The sequence below is a fragment of the Lampris incognitus genome, chromosome 6, assembly GCF_029633865.1.
Source record: "Lampris incognitus isolate fLamInc1 chromosome 6, fLamInc1.hap2, whole genome shotgun sequence".
In the NCBI taxonomy this organism is placed as follows: domain Eukaryota; kingdom Metazoa; phylum Chordata; class Actinopteri; order Lampriformes; family Lampridae; genus Lampris; species Lampris incognitus.
Window position 1 is genome coordinate 67,236,823 of NC_079216.1, and position 16,376 is coordinate 67,253,198.

Below are 16,376 nucleotides of genomic sequence, written 5' to 3' on the forward strand. Positions count from 1 at the left end.
CCTCCCGCTCCATCCTACCCTCACTCGTGAACAAGACCCTGAGATACTTGAACTCCTTCACTTGAGGCAACAACCCATCCCCAACCCGGAGGGAGCAATCCACCATTTCCCAGTAGAGAACCATGACCTCAGACTTGGAGGTGCTGACTCTCATCCCGGCCATTTCACACTCAGCTGCAAAAAGCCAACATAAAATGGTAAGAAAAGGGTGTTTCTAAAGTCAGTGTACACTATCTTAATACCACCTACTCCCTCAGAGCTTGTTGCTGCTGGAGCAGGTCACCAACATTAACATCACATCTTCAGAACCTTAACATCACGTCTGCAGAACATTAACATCACATCTTCAGAACATTAACATCACATCTGCAGAACATTAACATCACGTCTTCAGAACCTTAACATCACATCTTCAGAACCTTAACATCACATCTTGAGAACATTAACATTACATCTTCAGAACATTAACATCACGTCTGCAGAACATTAACATCACATCTTCAGAACATTAACATCACATCTGCAGAACATTAACATTACATCTTCAGAACATTAACATTGCGTCTTCAGTGCATTAACATAATGTCTTAAGAACCTTAACATCATGTCTTCAGAACCTTAACATCACATCTTCAGAACCTTAACATCATGTCTTCAGAACCTTAACAGCACATCTTCAGAACCTTAACATCACGTCTTCAGAACCTTAACATCACGTCTTCAGAACCTTAACATCATGTCTTCAGAACCTTAACATCATGTCTTCAGAGCCTTAACATCACATCTTCAGAACCTTAACATCATGTCTTCAGAACCTTAACAGCACATCTTCAGAACCTTAACATCACGTCTTCAGAACCTTAACAGCACGTCTTCAGAACCTTAACATCACGTCTTCAGAACCTTAACATCACGTCTTAAGAACATTAACAGCACATCTTCAGAACATTAACATCATGTTGCTCACGTCTAACAATATACGTTATCTTTTCCATTGACATGTTTGACGCCATTTCTCTATTCCACATTCCTATTCTATTCTTGGCCCATCAACATTTTTCCAATTAACAGCAGTTACACGTTTAGCTTGTGCTGTACACACACACGTCTACAGAACTCAGCTGTGCTTTGTAAGCGTGGGTTGGTGGGATATACACCCAGAAGTGTGTGTCTAATGAGACAAGATGAGCTCAGGTCCTGAAGAATTCACACACTGTGTGTGTGTGTGTGTGTGTGTGTGTGTGTGTGTGTGTGTGTGTGTGTGTGTGTGTGTGTGGGTGGGTGTGTGTGTGTGTGTGTGTGGGTGGATGGGTGTCTTTGTTGATCCATGTGTCTATATCTGCAGCTGTGTATGTTTGTGCATGTTTGTTTGCTCTCTTTTTTAATTCCCAATGTACATGTATATATATTATTTATTTATTTATTTATTTTAAACTTTGGATCAACTCCACATCATCAAGTTTCATGAAATATTGTACGTGTATTATAATGGTTTTTTCATCTTGAAAGGTCTTTGTACAATATTCATAAATTCCACATAAATGATTAATGTACAGCTTGTATTAACTTGGGAGTGACCCACATCTCATCAACATATTACCTGTTGTTGAACCGTGTATGTGACAGATAGTGTAAGGTAAAAAAAATGAAGTAAACCCATAAAGTATTATTAATTAGTAGTGTGGTAGCATAAGTACTAGGGATGTAACTTCTGCCCAATGGCAAACCAAAAAAAGTGAGTAGAGTAGAGCTGAGTTGAGTTGAGCCGGTCCCATGCCGTGGAAAAGGGGCAAGAGAGCGGACGCGGCAGGATTTGATTTGAGTTGTTGAGGGCACACACATTGTTCCAGAGACAGAGAACGTCACGTCGTCACTCATCTGATCAAGTGTAGTGGTTTTCATTAAACTACTGCTGGGATTTGATATTCATTCAGCACCCTAGTTCTGTTTTTTTTTTTCCCTCTGTGTAAATGTAAACTTTTTTGTCTCAGACTTTGCACGTGATGCTTTTAGGTTAGACTGGTGTTTGTGGCGTCGACTTTGCTGGCAGTGTTGAGTTGAGCTGGTGTAATAGGATCATAGAGAGCACCTCTAGAGCCTCATTCCCTCATATTGGCATTTTACTGTTAAGTACTCCCTTGTCCTTTCTATCAGTACCTCCTAATTAATGCTCCACAATTTGTGTATGTGTGTGTGTGTCATGCGCACATGCATGCACGAGTGTTTGCGTGCATGTCCATGTTTGCATGTGTGTGCATGCGTTTGTGTGTGCGTGTATCTACACTCATGAACGTCCTCATGCGAGTATTTATTTCTGTGTAAATGCATGTGTGGTTTTGTGTGTTCATGTACGTGTGTGTGTGTGTGTTTGCACATGTGAGGCAATGTTCAAGCTCACACTTGTTTAGCGGGCCCGTGTCTGCAGCCTGTTAAGCCCTTCAGAAGTCCCCCTGCCTCCAGAGCAGAGAAATGAATGGAAACTGCTTGTGGAGGTCTGGTTAACGCAGGATTACACAGTGTAGGAACTGAGGGAGGTAAACAGCTAAAACTGGCAGGATGAAGCCAATACTGCAGAAAATGAGAGGGAGGTACAGAACAGAGAATGAAAAAAAAAAAGGGCGGCGAAGGTGATACAGAAACACAAAACTCTTCTTCAGACAAGGCTCTTTGTCCCTGATAAACCGAACCTTATTACCTTAATATGCATTCTTTTATTCTGCACGTAAAACACAAGCAGAAGAAAAGCACGCTACCCTTCTCTTCACGCTCCTCCTTGCAGGAGCTGACCACAGCTCCTTCGTCTTATTGCAAAAGGTGCAACAGTTGGTTAAGACCCCACGACAGGGTTCCTTCTCTGTCTTTCTGATTAAATGTGAACTTCAGACGATATGGCATGATACAGGGTTTAATATATGGCATGATAAAAGGTTTTAATATATGGTATGATGCAGGGTATAATATATGGCATGATACAGGGTATAATATATGGTATGATGCAGGGTATAATATATGGCATGATACAGGGTTTAATATACAGCATGATACAGGGTTTGATATATGGCATGATAAAAGGTTTTAATATATGGTATGATGCAGGGTATAATATACGGCATGATACAGGGTTTGATATATGGCATGATAAAAGGTTTTAATATATGGTATGATGCAGGGTATAATATACGGCATGATACAGGGTTTAATATACGGCGTGATACAGGATTTAATATATGGCGTGATACAGGGTTTGATATATGGCATGATACAGGGTTTAATATACGGCGTGATACAGGGTTTAATATATGGCATGATGCAGGGTTTAATATACGGCATGATACAGGGTTTGATATATGGCATGATACAGGGTTTGATATATAGCGTGATACAGGGTTTGATATACGGCGTGATGCAGGGTTTAATATACGGCGTGATGCAGGGTTTAATATATGGCATGATGCAGGGTTTAATATATGGCATGATACAGGAAGTGAGCATGAATACGAAGCCAGTGTTTTCTTGGAATTATAATGAATGATCAAGGGGCATAATCTTGGTAAACGGGGAAATCCCTCAGTTGAGTTCCTGCCATCTTATTAGGAATGTTAGGGCGTCCGGGTGGCATGGCGGTCTATTCCGTTGCCTACCAACACAGGGATCGCTGGTTCGAATCCCTGTTGTTGCCTCCAGCTTGGTCGGGCGTCCCTACAGACACAATTGGTGTCTATGGGTGGGAAGTCAGATGTGGGTATGTGTCCTGGTCGCTGCACTAGCGCCTCCTGTGTTCGGTCAGGGCGCCTGTTGGGGGGGGGGGACTGGGGGGAATAGCATGATCCTCCCATGCGCTACGTCCCCCTGGTGAAACTCCTCACTGTCAGGGGAAAAGAAGGGGCTGGTGATTCCACATTTATCGGAGGAGGCATGTGGTAGTCTGCAGCCCTCCTCGGATCAGCAGAGGGGGTGGAGCAGAGACCGGGACGGCTCAGAAGAGTGGGGTAATTGGATGGGTACAGCTGGGGAGAAAAAGGGAGAAAAACATAAAAAAATAAAAAGTTAAATATGGTCATATGTGTGGTTAGTTTTGGCTATTTCAAGAGCTTGAATTCGGTGAGCGAGGTTAACAAGTCCACATCTTACCCAGACAGCATCCGGATGTGGGCCACTTCAGGCAGTGATGCAGCACTGATGGTCTTCTTCCGGCCCTGAGAAAATGGATGTGAGCCTGAAGTGGCCCACATGTATCATAGCAAATATGGCCCAAATATGCCAAATCACATGTGGTCCTTTTTTTGGCAAAGATGCGGTGCTCTGGGCAACATGTGGTCTGGATGTGACCCTGAAGTGGCCCGTGTGGTAAATGGTGAATATGGCCCAAATATCACAAAACAAATATGGGCCACCTTTGGCAAATATGTGGCACATGCAGCATTGCTATGGCTTGGTTCTGGCCCAGATCTGGCAGACAGGAGCGGACCGCCCAAGTGCCGTCATTCCACACAGTATGTGGGCCAGATGAAGGGATGGGTGAGGGACGGGTCCGGGCCACAGCAGTTTTGCTATCTGGGCCAGAAACAATAGAAACAATAAGCAAGGTTTAGTTGGAGTACAAACCCCAATCCCAATGTGGTTGGGATGTTGTGTAAATGTAAATAAAAACAGAATACAGTGATTTTCAAATCCTTTTCGACCTATATTCAATTGAATGCACTACAAAGACAAGATATTTAATGTTCAAACTGATAAACTTTGTTTTTTTGCAAATATTCCCTCATTGTGGATTTGATGCCTGCAACACGTTCCAAAGAAGCTGGGACAGGGGCATGTTCACCCCCGTGTTCCACCACCTTTCCTTTTAACAACACTCAATAAGCGTTTGGGAACTGAGGACAGTAATTGTTGAAGCTTTGTAGGTGGAATTCTTCCCCATTCTTGCTTGATGTACGACTTCAGCTACTCAACAGTCCGGGGTCTCCGTTGTCGTATTGTGTGTTTCATAATGTGCCACACATGTTCACTGGGAGACAGGTCTGGACTGCAGGCAGGCCAGTCCAGTACCCGCACTCTTTTACTACGAAGCCCCGCTGGTGTAACACCTGCAGAACGTGGCTTGGCATTGTCTTGCTGAAATAAGCAGGGACGTCCCTGAAAAAGACGTTGCTTGGATGGCAGCACATGTTGCTCCAAAACCTGTATGGACCTTTCAGCCCACATCCAGCTTCCCACCTGCAGACACAATTGGCCGTGTCTGCAGGTGGGAAGCTGGATGTGGGTGTGTGTCCTGGTCGCTGCACTAGCGCCTCCTCTGGCAGTGGGGGCACCTGTTCAGGGGGGAGGGGGAACTGGGGGGGGGAATAGCGTGATCCTCCCATGTGCTACGTCCCCCTGGTGAAACTCCTCACTGTCAGGTGAAAAGAAGCGGCTGGTGACTCCACATGTACGGGAGGAGGCATGTGGTAGTCTGCAGCCCTCCCCGGATCGGCGGGGCGGAGGTGGAGCAGAGACCGGGACGGCTCGGAAGAGTGGGGTAATTGACTGGATACAATTGGGGAGAAAAAGGTGGGGCAAAAAAGAAAAACACCAAACACTGTAAGCGTGCTTTAGAACAAAAGAGAGGCGTAGTTGTGATGTAAGGCACAAGTCATTATGTGGCGGGGATGTGTTTAATAGATGTGATAATTAGTGGACTCACGCTACCAGTAAATCACAGAGAGCACCGGTGCTTCTTTACCCAGCATGCACCAGCACTCTCCCGGGCTGAACTGTGAAAGGTCAGACGGTGTCTCGTTAACACACAGTCTGGTCACCCACCGAGGGCCAGTGCATTAACACCTCCACCCTGCCCCTGAAAAACTACACAACAGCAGCAACAGAATCACCTTCCCTAAAAAGTTGGACTTTTTTCTTTTCTTTTACTCATAGTTGGCCGGACTGTGTTCAAAACGTGGCTTCCTGTGTGACCAAACACGTGGTGTGTAATAACAGCCCGCCTTTCCTCTTAGAAAGAGTTCTGATGCTGTCAGCTAAACTTGATAAGCTAAAAAAAACAACTTCTAAGGCGTCCGGTAGCATGGCGGTCTATGCCGTTGCCTACCAACACGGGGATCGCCGGTTCGAATCCCCGTGTTACCTCCGGCTTGGTTGGGTGTCCCTACAGACACAATTGGCCGTGTCTGCGTGTGGGCAGCCGGATGTTGGTATGGGTCCTGGTCGCTGCACTAGTGCCTCCTCTGGTCAGTCGGGGTGCTTGTTTGGGGGGGGGGTCTGGTGTTCGGGGAGGAGGGGAGAGTGGGGGGAATGGTCCCCGGGCGCTGCGTGGCGGCTGCCCGCTGCTCCTGGCTACACAGCTAGGATGGGTTAAATGCAGAGAATGAATTTCATTGTATGTATGTCCAATGACAAGTAAAGTGTGTTCTGTTCTATGAGAGACGGAGAGACGGACAGAGCGAGGTGCAGGGAGAGACGGAGAGACAGAGCGAGGTGCAGGGAGAGACGGAGAGACAGAGCGAGGTGCAGGGAGAGACGGAGAGACAGAGCGAGGTGCAGGGAGAGACGGAGCGAGGTGCAGGGAGAGACGGGGCGAGGTGCAGGGAGAGACAGACAGAGCGAGGTGCAGGGAGAGACAGACAGAGCGAGGTGCAGGGAGAGACAGAGCGAGGTGCAGGGAGAGACAGAGCGAGGTGCAGGGAGAGACGGAGAGACAGAGCGAGGTGCAGGGAGAGACGGAGCGAGGTGCAGGGAGAGACAGAGCGAGGTGCAGGGAGAGACGGAGCGAGGTGCAGGGAGAGACAGACGGAGCGAGGTGCAGGGAGAGACAGACAGAGCGAGGTGCAGGGAGAGACAGACAGAGCGAGGTGCAGGGAGAGACAGACAGAGCAAGGTGCAGGGAGAGACGGAGCGAGGTGCAGGGAGAGACAGACGGAGCGAGGTGCAGGGAGAGACAGACAGAGCGAGGTGCAGGGAGAGACAGACGGAGCGAGGTGCAGGGAGAGACAGACAGAGCGAGGTGCAGGGAGAGACAGACAGAGCAAGGTGCAGGGAGAGACGGAGCGAGGTGCAGGGAGAGACAGACAGAGCGAGGTGCAGGGAGAGACGGAGCGAGGTGCAGGGAGAGACGGAGCGAGGTGCAGGGAGAGACAGACAGAGCAAGGTGCAGGGAGAGACGGAGCGAGGTGCAGGGAGAGACGGGGCGAGGTGCAGGGAGAGACAGACAGAGCGAGGTGCAGGGAGAGACGGAGCGAGGTGCAGGGAGAGACAGACAGAGCGAGGTGCAGGGAGAGACAGACAGAGCGAGGTGCAGGGAGAGACAGACAGAGCGAGGTGCAGGGAGAGACAGACAGAGCGAGGTGCAGGGAGAGACAGACAGAGCAAGGTGCAGGGAGAGACGGAGCGAGGTGCAGGGAGAGACGGGGCGAGGTGCAGGGAGAGACAGACAGAGCGAGGTGCAGGGAGAGACGGAGCGAGGTGCAGGGAGAGACAGACAGAGCAAGGTGCAGGGAGAGACGGAGCGAGGTGCAGGGAGAGACAGACAGAGCGAGGTGCAGGGAGAGACAGACAGAGCGAGGTGCAGGGAGAGACGGAGCGAGGTGCAGGGAGAGACAGACAGAGCAAGGTGCAGGGAGAGACGGAGCGAGGTGCAGGGAGAGACGGGGCGAGGTGCAGGGAGAGACAGACAGAGCGAGGTGCAGGGAGAGACAGACAGAGCGAGGTGCAGGGAGAGACAGACAGAGCGAGGTGCAGGGAGGTGCAGGGAGAGACAGAGCAAGGTGCAGGGAGAGGTGCAGGGAGAGACAGACAGAGCGAGGTGCAGGGAGGTGCAGGGAGAGACAGAGCGAGGTGCAGGGAGAGGTGCAGGGAGAGACAGACGGAGCGAGGTGCAGGGAGAGACAGACAGAGCGAGGTGCAGGGAGGTGCAGGGAGAGACAGAGCGAGGTGCAGGGAGAGGTGCAGGGAGAGACAGACGGAGCGAGGTGCAGGGAGGCGCAGGGAGAGACGGAGCGAGGTGCAGGGAGAGACAGACAGAGCGAAGTGCAGGGAGGTGCAGGGAGAGACAGAGCGAGGTGCAGGGAGAGACAGACGGAGCGAGGTGCAGGGAGGTGCAGGGAGAGACAGACGGAGCGAGGTGCAGGGAGAGACAGACGGAGCGAGGTGCATGCAGGACTTTTAGGCCATAGTAACACAGCTGATGAGTTGGCTGCTTGTTAACTCTTAGCAGCCCAGGGCTGATGGACCTGTCTATACCTGTCGCAGTATTGACCGTGGGGTCAGGTCCAACATGTGTATGGACACAGGTCAGAATATAGCCAGGCTGTCTCTATGTTGGTGTCCAAACGGCACGGACACCAGCCTCTGGAAGTGTTAAACACGGAGCAGCGGAGCAAACCGTGACAGCTTCTCGTATATCGAGTTACGTTCGCCAAACATATAAACTGATGTGAGCGGAGCTTTATCGCATTACTCCTGGGTCTTGACTTGTGGCAGCTAGGCCTACGCCAGCAATCTGATTCTGACAATAAACTTTATTCTAGCAAAACAACCTTGGATAAGATTACCGAAGAGGCTGAATCAGATCCGTCTCTACATTTTATACAGAAAGTTATACGGTAATTAACCGCTTTGTGCCCCCCCCCTCCCTTATTGGCAGCCTGAATTTACATTTCAACAGTAACAACATGGTATGGCACCAGATGGGACACCTCATCTGTTTAATATTTATTCAAAGCAGCAGAGGGGCCTCTGTTGTGTGTTCTAATAAATAAAACACTATGTTTATCCTCCCTGTTTAACGTTAAGTCCCCGTGAACAGTCACAGGGACCAGGAGAATATTTACTTGTGTTGGGACACCGGGGAGCCAGATTATCTGCTGGCGGCTTTGTAGTTTCCTGAAGCTTCCCGAGTGACGAGTTCCACAGAGAGAGCGAGAGAGAGAGAGAGCGAGAGAGAGAGAGAGAGAGAGAGAGAGAGAGCTCTATTTACTCTCCACTCCTCCGTGTATAGTAGACCCGCTCTGTTTGTTCTTATGCTCTGTGCCACCAGAAAGGGTCGGCCCGCAAGAGAGAGAGCACAAGAGGGAGATGGAAGGAGGGAGAGAGAGAGCAAGAGGGAGATGGAAGGAGGGAGAGAGAGAGCAAGAGGGAGATGGAAGGAGGGAGAGAGAGAGCAAGAGTTTATGAAAGAGGGAGAGAGGAGAGTGAGAAGGAGAAAGAGAATAAAAGCGAGTGAAAGCGAGAGAATAAGAGTGTGAGAGTGAATGCGGGAGAGAGGAGAGTGAGAAGGAGAAAGATTTTGATTTTCAACAATAATAAAAATTACAAGCAAAGTTACAACCAGCAGGATAAAGCCCAGCATGGTCAGTAACACATGATTCACAGACTCTAACTCATCTCAGTAGCCTCAGAGGAGGAGAGAGAGAATAAGAGGGAGGGAGAGAAAGGAGGGATAAAGAGAGAGGACAGATAAGGGGAATAAAAGTGAGGACAGAGAAGGGGAATAAAAGTGAGAGTGAAAGAGGGAGAGGGAATAAAAGAGTGAAGGAGAGAGAATATGTGTGAGAGAAAGGGAGAGAGAGTAGAGTAAGAAGGAGAAAGAGAATAAGAATGAGTGAGTAAAAGGCAGAGGAGGATGAGAGAGAAATGGGGAGAGAATAAAAGCAAGTGAGAGTGAAAGAGGGAGAGAGGAGAGATAGAGCGAGAAAGGGAGAGAAGGGTGAGAAGAAGAAAGAATAAGTGAGTGAGAAAGAGAGAATAAAAGAGTAAAAGAGAGAAAGGGACAGAGGAGGGATAGAACAAGAGTGAGAGGGGGAGAGGAGAGAGAATAAAAGTGAGAGGGTGAAAGATAGACGGCGAGGTGGAAGAAGGAGGGAGAAAGAATCAAAGAGTGAGAGAGTGAAAGAAAGACAGAGAGGGGAGGAAGAGAGCGAGAAGGAGGGAGAGAGAATCAGAGTGAGTGAGAGAGTGAAATAGTGAGAGGACAGTGAGACGTAGAGAGAGAATAAAAGAGAGAGCGAGGAGTGAGGAAGGGAGAAGAGAGAAAGGAAGGGAGAAGAGAGAGAAAGGAAGGAAGGGAGAAGAGAGAGAAAGGAAGAGAGAAGAGAGAGAAAGGAAGGAAGGGCGAAGAGAGAGAAAGGAAGGAAGGGAGAAGAGAGAGAAAGGAAGGAAGGGAGAAGAGAGAGAAAGGAAGGGAGAAGAGAGAGAAAGGAAGGGAGAAGAGAGAAGAGAAAGAAAGGAAGGGAGAAGAGAGAGAAAGGAAGGAAGGGAGGAGAGAGAGAAAGGAAGGGAGAAGAGAGAGAAAGGAAGGGAGAAGAGAGAGAAAGGAAGGGAGGAGAGAGGAACCTGACCAGTATGGGTGTAGATGGAGGTGCGCCATCATGGAGAAAAGGCTTGTATGTTGAGCAGGACTCGCGGCGGCTGGGAGCATCCATAACAGCTTCATCACCGTTAATTGTTTGGATGAAATTAAAAACCTTCTGAAAACGTTGAAAGTCAAAACGCTTTGGTTTCATTAAAAACCCAAAACGCTGCGCAGGTCCACGCGCTGTCCCTGTGCATCGAGCAGCCGCGGAGCTTAATAATTAGCCTCATGGCTAAACGGTCTCCATCCAGAACAGAGAAGAGAAAGTAAACTATAGACCTACAGCGTGGACGTTATATATCTCTATATATATTAGATAGCTAATGGAGTATCCCCATAGTTGGCCCACATAGTCCCTCTATGAAAGACTGTAGACACTAATGATGATTAAAATATGCATTAATTAGCCAACCGAACCCGACCCGACCCGCTAACATCCGGACGTAGCCCAGGTACACAGGACGAGGCTGCTCACTGCGGCCTCATCCTGTGTGGCCTGTCGGCTGTTTGCCCAGCACATTTATTGCGAGGCCTAGCCTTAGCCTAATAGCTTAGCCTGTTGTATATTAGCCTAATAGCCTAGCCTGTTGCATATTAGCCTAATAGCTTAGCCTGTTGTATATTAGCCTAATAGCTTAGCTTATTGTATATTAGCCTAATAGCTTAGCCTGTTGTATGTTAGCCTAATAACCTGTTGTACTTAGCACAGAAAGTAAGGAAATGTGTGTTTGGTAGGTTATGTCTTTGTTGTAACGATGCTTCTTGGCAGTAAATCTTATACCGTTGGAAAGCCTGTTTATTTGCCTTTTAAATGGCGCCACATGTGTAAATAAAGGGGGCAAAACAAATAATCCTTCATTAAAGACATGAACTCTTTCTTTCTCTCTCTTTCTGTCTGTCTTTCGATGTCGTTCTGTCTGTTAATCTCTCTCGATCTCTTTCTGTCTGTCTGTCTTTCGATCGCCTTCTGTCTCTCCTTCTGTCTCTGTCTCTTTGTCTCTCTGTTTCTCTCTGGATCTTTCTGTCTCTTAATCTCTCTCTCACGGCCTCTTCCTGTCTCTCCTTCTCTCTCGAGCTCTTTCTGTGTCTCTTTCTGTCTGTCAAGCTCTTTTGTCTCTCTTTCTGTCTCTCCTGTCTCTCGAGCTCTTTCTGTCTCTCAAGCTCTTCCTGTCTCTCCTGTCTATCTTTCTGTCTCTCGAGCTCTTCCTGTCTCTCTTTCTGTCTCTCGATCTTTTTCTGTCTCTCAGTCTCTTTGTCTCTCTGTTTCTGTCTGTTACTCTCTCTCTCACGGTCTCTTTCTGTCTCCCCTTCTGTCTCTCGAGCTCTTTCTGTCTCTCAAAAGAGAGATCTGGCGGCGTCAACTGAAGCTGCGGGTACCACTCAGGGAACAAGTCGACGGTGGGGGCGCAACACTAACACAACCGCCACTGTAAAGTGATGATGAAGCTGCTTGTGTGTGTGTGTGTGTGTGTGTGCGCGCACGGCAGGTTTTTCTATATCCTAACGGGGATGAAATGTCCCCATCAGGATACAAAACCTGAAACCACCTACCTACCTTGAGGGGACATTTTATGGGTCCCCATGAGGAAAAGGGTCTATTCTAGGGTCAGGACTTGGGTTTAGGGTTCAGGTTAGAATCAGGATTAGGTTAAGGTTAGGGTCAGGGTTAAGGTTAGGCATGTAGTTATGATGGTTAAGGGCTGGGGAGTGAATGTAGTCAGTGAGTGGGCCCCGGGACAAGTATAGGGTGACATGGTGTGTGTGTGTGTGTGTGTGTGTGTTAGAGAGAGAGAGGTAATGCACAGCCTAGCCTGTTGCACGCCATGTTTCTGTAAATTGTCTCTTATGCATGCTCAGGAAGTAATCCAGGTAAGAGAATAACAGGAAGTGGGATCAGTTCATCTGCACTGTCCAGATGAACTGATTCCACTTTCTCTCATTTTCCTTTCCGAGTTATTTACGACTTACCCGGAGCGCTGCTTTGACCCGCCCGCCCGAACCCGTGACATTATCTAGTACGCTTACCCAAACCCGCGCATCACCGGTAGACACGCACGCTGGGTTAAATATGTGCAGTACCGTTTCATACCGAAGGGTGGCGGTATTGGGGTTTCGAAAACACTCCATTCAACAAGACCCATAGTTTCACCTCTCCAAAGACCTACTAACATACACCGTGTGACCTGCAATATATACATATACATATATACATATATATATATATATATATATATATATATATATATATATATATATATATATGTGTGTGTGTGTGTGTGTGTGTGTGTATGTATTAGATGTAGGGAAAAAAACGTTAATTCATAGCAGTACAAGCCTGTTTTGTGTGTCAAGTACTCATCAGCTGCCAAGCTGGCTGTATATATATATATATAGAGAGAGAGAGAGAGAGAGAGAGAGAGGGAGAGAGAGAGGGAGAGAGAGACAGAGCGAGCGAGCGAGCGAGCGGTGGTTTGTCGGCAACTGATAAGCACGTGATGCATAATAACATATGTGACGCGTTACAACATATGTGGTGCGTTATAACATGTGTGATGCGTTACAGCATATGTGATGCGTTATAACATGTGGTGCGTTACAACATGTGTGAAGCGTTATAACATATGTGATGCGTTACAACATCTTCTACGCGCTCCGCCTCCGTCATTAAACTCCGTTCAGTTGTGTGGCAAAAAGTTTTCCATAAATGAAACGACAGCTGAGGGGCGTTGGGCTGAATGGCGCAGGGATTCTCCACATCAATTAAGCAGAGACGATTAGTTAGCGTGCGTAATTAATGAGCGGCACGCGCTTTACAGTGATAAGTTATATTAATATGCCGCTAGACTGAAGGCGCGGCGGCCCCCACCCCTGCCCCACCCACCCACCCGCTAAATGAAAGTTAACAATAATAATAATGTGCGGCAGCCATCAGTGGGTGTTTGGATGATCGGCTGCGTATTGTGCATGTTGAGGAAAGTGATGGCGGCCCCTCGGCTTGCCGGCTCACAGGCTACTTACGAGAGAGAGAAGTGCAACTAAAGGTGGAGGGTTTGAATGAATTCACTGCGCTGTCCCCGACAGAAGAGAAGGGGGGTTCCAGAAACCCGTGGAAAGTCGCCTCCTCCGTGGGGCTTTTGTTCCCCTCCGCCCTCGCAACGGGAAGGGAGGACGCGTACCGACTCTCAGCCGGCCACCCTCCGACAGGCTCGGACAGTTCAGAAAACTTGGGTTTCTGCACCGTTATGCTAATGATCGCGCAGGCTGCTCCGCCGATTGGCCGCCAGCCTCGGGTCAATTTCATATTCCGGCCGTGACGTCACGGGCGGCCGTGGCACTAAGCTGCGCTTTTTTAACTCGTCGGCTGACTTGATGCCTCGGAAAATAATAATCTGTCAATCTCGGGGTGCGCTTTTCCTTCCCCCCCCCCTGTCCGCGAGGCAACAATTTGCACGGGACGCGCGCGCGCCAGCCAGCCAGCCAGCCTCCTCAAGTCCGCGCGCTAATCCTAAAAGGAGCCACGAAGTGTTAAATGGTGGCGACGCTGAGAGGCGCGCGGCCACTCGCATGCTGGGGAGGAGACGGGGAGAGACGCGCGCCGTGCTCCGCCGCGTGTGTGCAATAAGAGACTCGGCGCGAGGAGAGAAAAAAAAAAAAAAACTTCGCCAATTCCAAAAAGCCCTCAATTAGCCCGGAAAAGCCCGGACTTCCGCGCGTGTGAAGGAAATAAATAAAGAAATCAAGCTGGCTCAGTGCGCGTCTCAGCAGCCCGCTTTGACAGGTGCTCCTCACCCCCTTTGGAGGGCTGTCAGCAGCAGGAGGATGGCATCAGAGCTGGCAATGAGCAGCTCCGACCTGCCCACCAGTCCCCTGGCCATGGAATATGTTAATGACTTCGATCTGATGAAGTTTGAAGTGAAGAAGGAGCCGGTGGAGCCCGATCGCAGCATCAGCCAGTGCAGCCGCCTGATCGCCGGGGGATCCCTGTCTTCCACCCCGATGAGCACGCCTTGCAGCTCGGTTCCCCCCTCTCCAAGCTTCTCGGCGCCCAGTCCGGGATCGGGGAGCGAACAGAAGGCGCACCTGGAGGATTTCTACTGGATGACCGGCTACCAACAGCAGCTGAACCCCGAGGCTCTGGGTTTTAGCCCGGAGGACGCAGTCGAGGCGCTGATCAGCAGCGGCCACCAGCTCCAGACCTTCGACGGCTATGCGAGGGGGCAGCAGTTTGGCGGCGCGGCCGGGCCGGGAGGCGCCGTGCCCGGGGAGGAGATGGGCTCGGCGGCCGCCGTGGTGTCGGCGGTCATCGCGGCGGCGGCCGCTCAGAACGGGACTCCCCACCACCACCACCACCACCACCACCACCACCACTCGGGGGGACACCACCCCTCCTCCGGGTCCCAGTCCAACGGCGGCTCGGGGGTCGGCCACCAGCACATGCGCTTGGACGACCGCTTTTCGGACGAGCAGCTGGTGAGCATGTCGGTGCGCGAGCTGAACCGGCAGCTGCGCGGCGTGAGCAAGGAGGAGGTGATCCGCCTGAAACAGAAGCGGAGGACGCTAAAGAACCGGGGCTACGCGCAGTCCTGCCGGTTCAAGCGGGTCCAGCAGCGGCACGTCCTGGAGGGCGAGAAGACGCAGCTGATTCAGCAGGTGGACCACCTCAAGCAGGAGATCTCCAGACTGGCCAGGGAGCGGGACGCCTACAAGGAGAAATACGAGAAGCTGATCAGCACCGGCTTCCGAGAAAACGGATCCAGCAGCGACAACAACCCCTCGTCCCCCGAGTTCTTCATGTGAGTTCCGGCCGGCGCCCACAACTTTTTACTGACCACCGCCACCACCGCCACCGCCACCACCACAACCACAACCACAACCACAGCCACAACCACAACAACCACCACCACAACCACCACCACCACAACCACCACAGCCACCACAGCCACCACCGCCACCACAGCCACCACAACCAAAAAAAAGAAAAGAAAGAAAATATGAATTTACGTGCGCAACCGCACGCACGCGCGCACACACACCCGCGCGCACACCCCCGCAAAAGACCAAAGTTGTGCGTTGATTTGTAACGACGTGTGTTTGCACGAGGACGTGAAACTTTGACTCCTTTTTATTTCCATATTATTTCGTGTTGTCAAAATGGGCTTTCATGAAATATGATAAATATGATAAATATGACGGCAGTTGCACAGCGACAGGCTCGTTTAAAGGACTGAATAACGGCCCGACTTCCATTTGATTTGTCGTTCACAAGCAATGCAATATATATCTACATATCTAGATATATATCTGTATATATAGATATATCTATATCGATATCTATAGCTATATATATAGATCTAGATATATCTATATAGATAGATCTGTAGATCTATATCTCTAGATATATGTATATATATGTAATATATATAGATATCTATATCTATGTATATATAGATATAGATATGTATATATAGATACATATATATAGATATCTATAGCTATATATATAGATAGATCTGTAGATCTATATCTCTAGATATATGTATATATATGTAATATATATAGATATCTATATATACCTATACATATATATACATATATATATAGATATCTATATAGATATCTATATCTATATATACACCTATACAGATATATAGATATAGATATGTATATATAGATAGATAAATATAAGGATATCAGATGAGAACTTGTGTACAGGTAGTCTGCATAGACCAGGCTGATATTGGACCGTTCTGCGCCTCGTGCATCATGTTCCCTGTTACTTCATAATGTCTGTGTGAAATTGAGCCACGTCCTCAGGCAGGTGGCTTTTAATTTGATTGATAGTTTCAACTTGACTCAGTTGGATACGAATGGCAGCGTGTCTTCTTTTGTCTGGCGTCCGTCCTTTTTGTTTGGGGACCCGCGGCCGAGCTGACTGAACGCCCGCTGCTGACCAGCCACACGTCCGGTGCTTTCATTCCGGACCCCGCCGCACCTCGGACGCACGTCCAGCCGTGCACGAGGACGTGTTAATAAT

General features: G+C 49.0%; 1 protein-coding gene across 1 annotated transcript; it reads left to right on the top strand.

The window, feature by feature from the left end:
* The first annotated feature begins 14,161 nt into the window (after positions 1-14,161).
* Positions 14,162-15,139, top strand: LOC130114347 (transcription factor Maf). Its single transcript, XM_056282204.1, has one exon. It carries the CDS (start codon positions 14,162-14,164, stop codon positions 15,137-15,139), a length of 978 nt encoding a protein of 325 aa, XP_056138179.1.
* Positions 15,140-16,376: the final 1,237 nt, after the last annotated feature.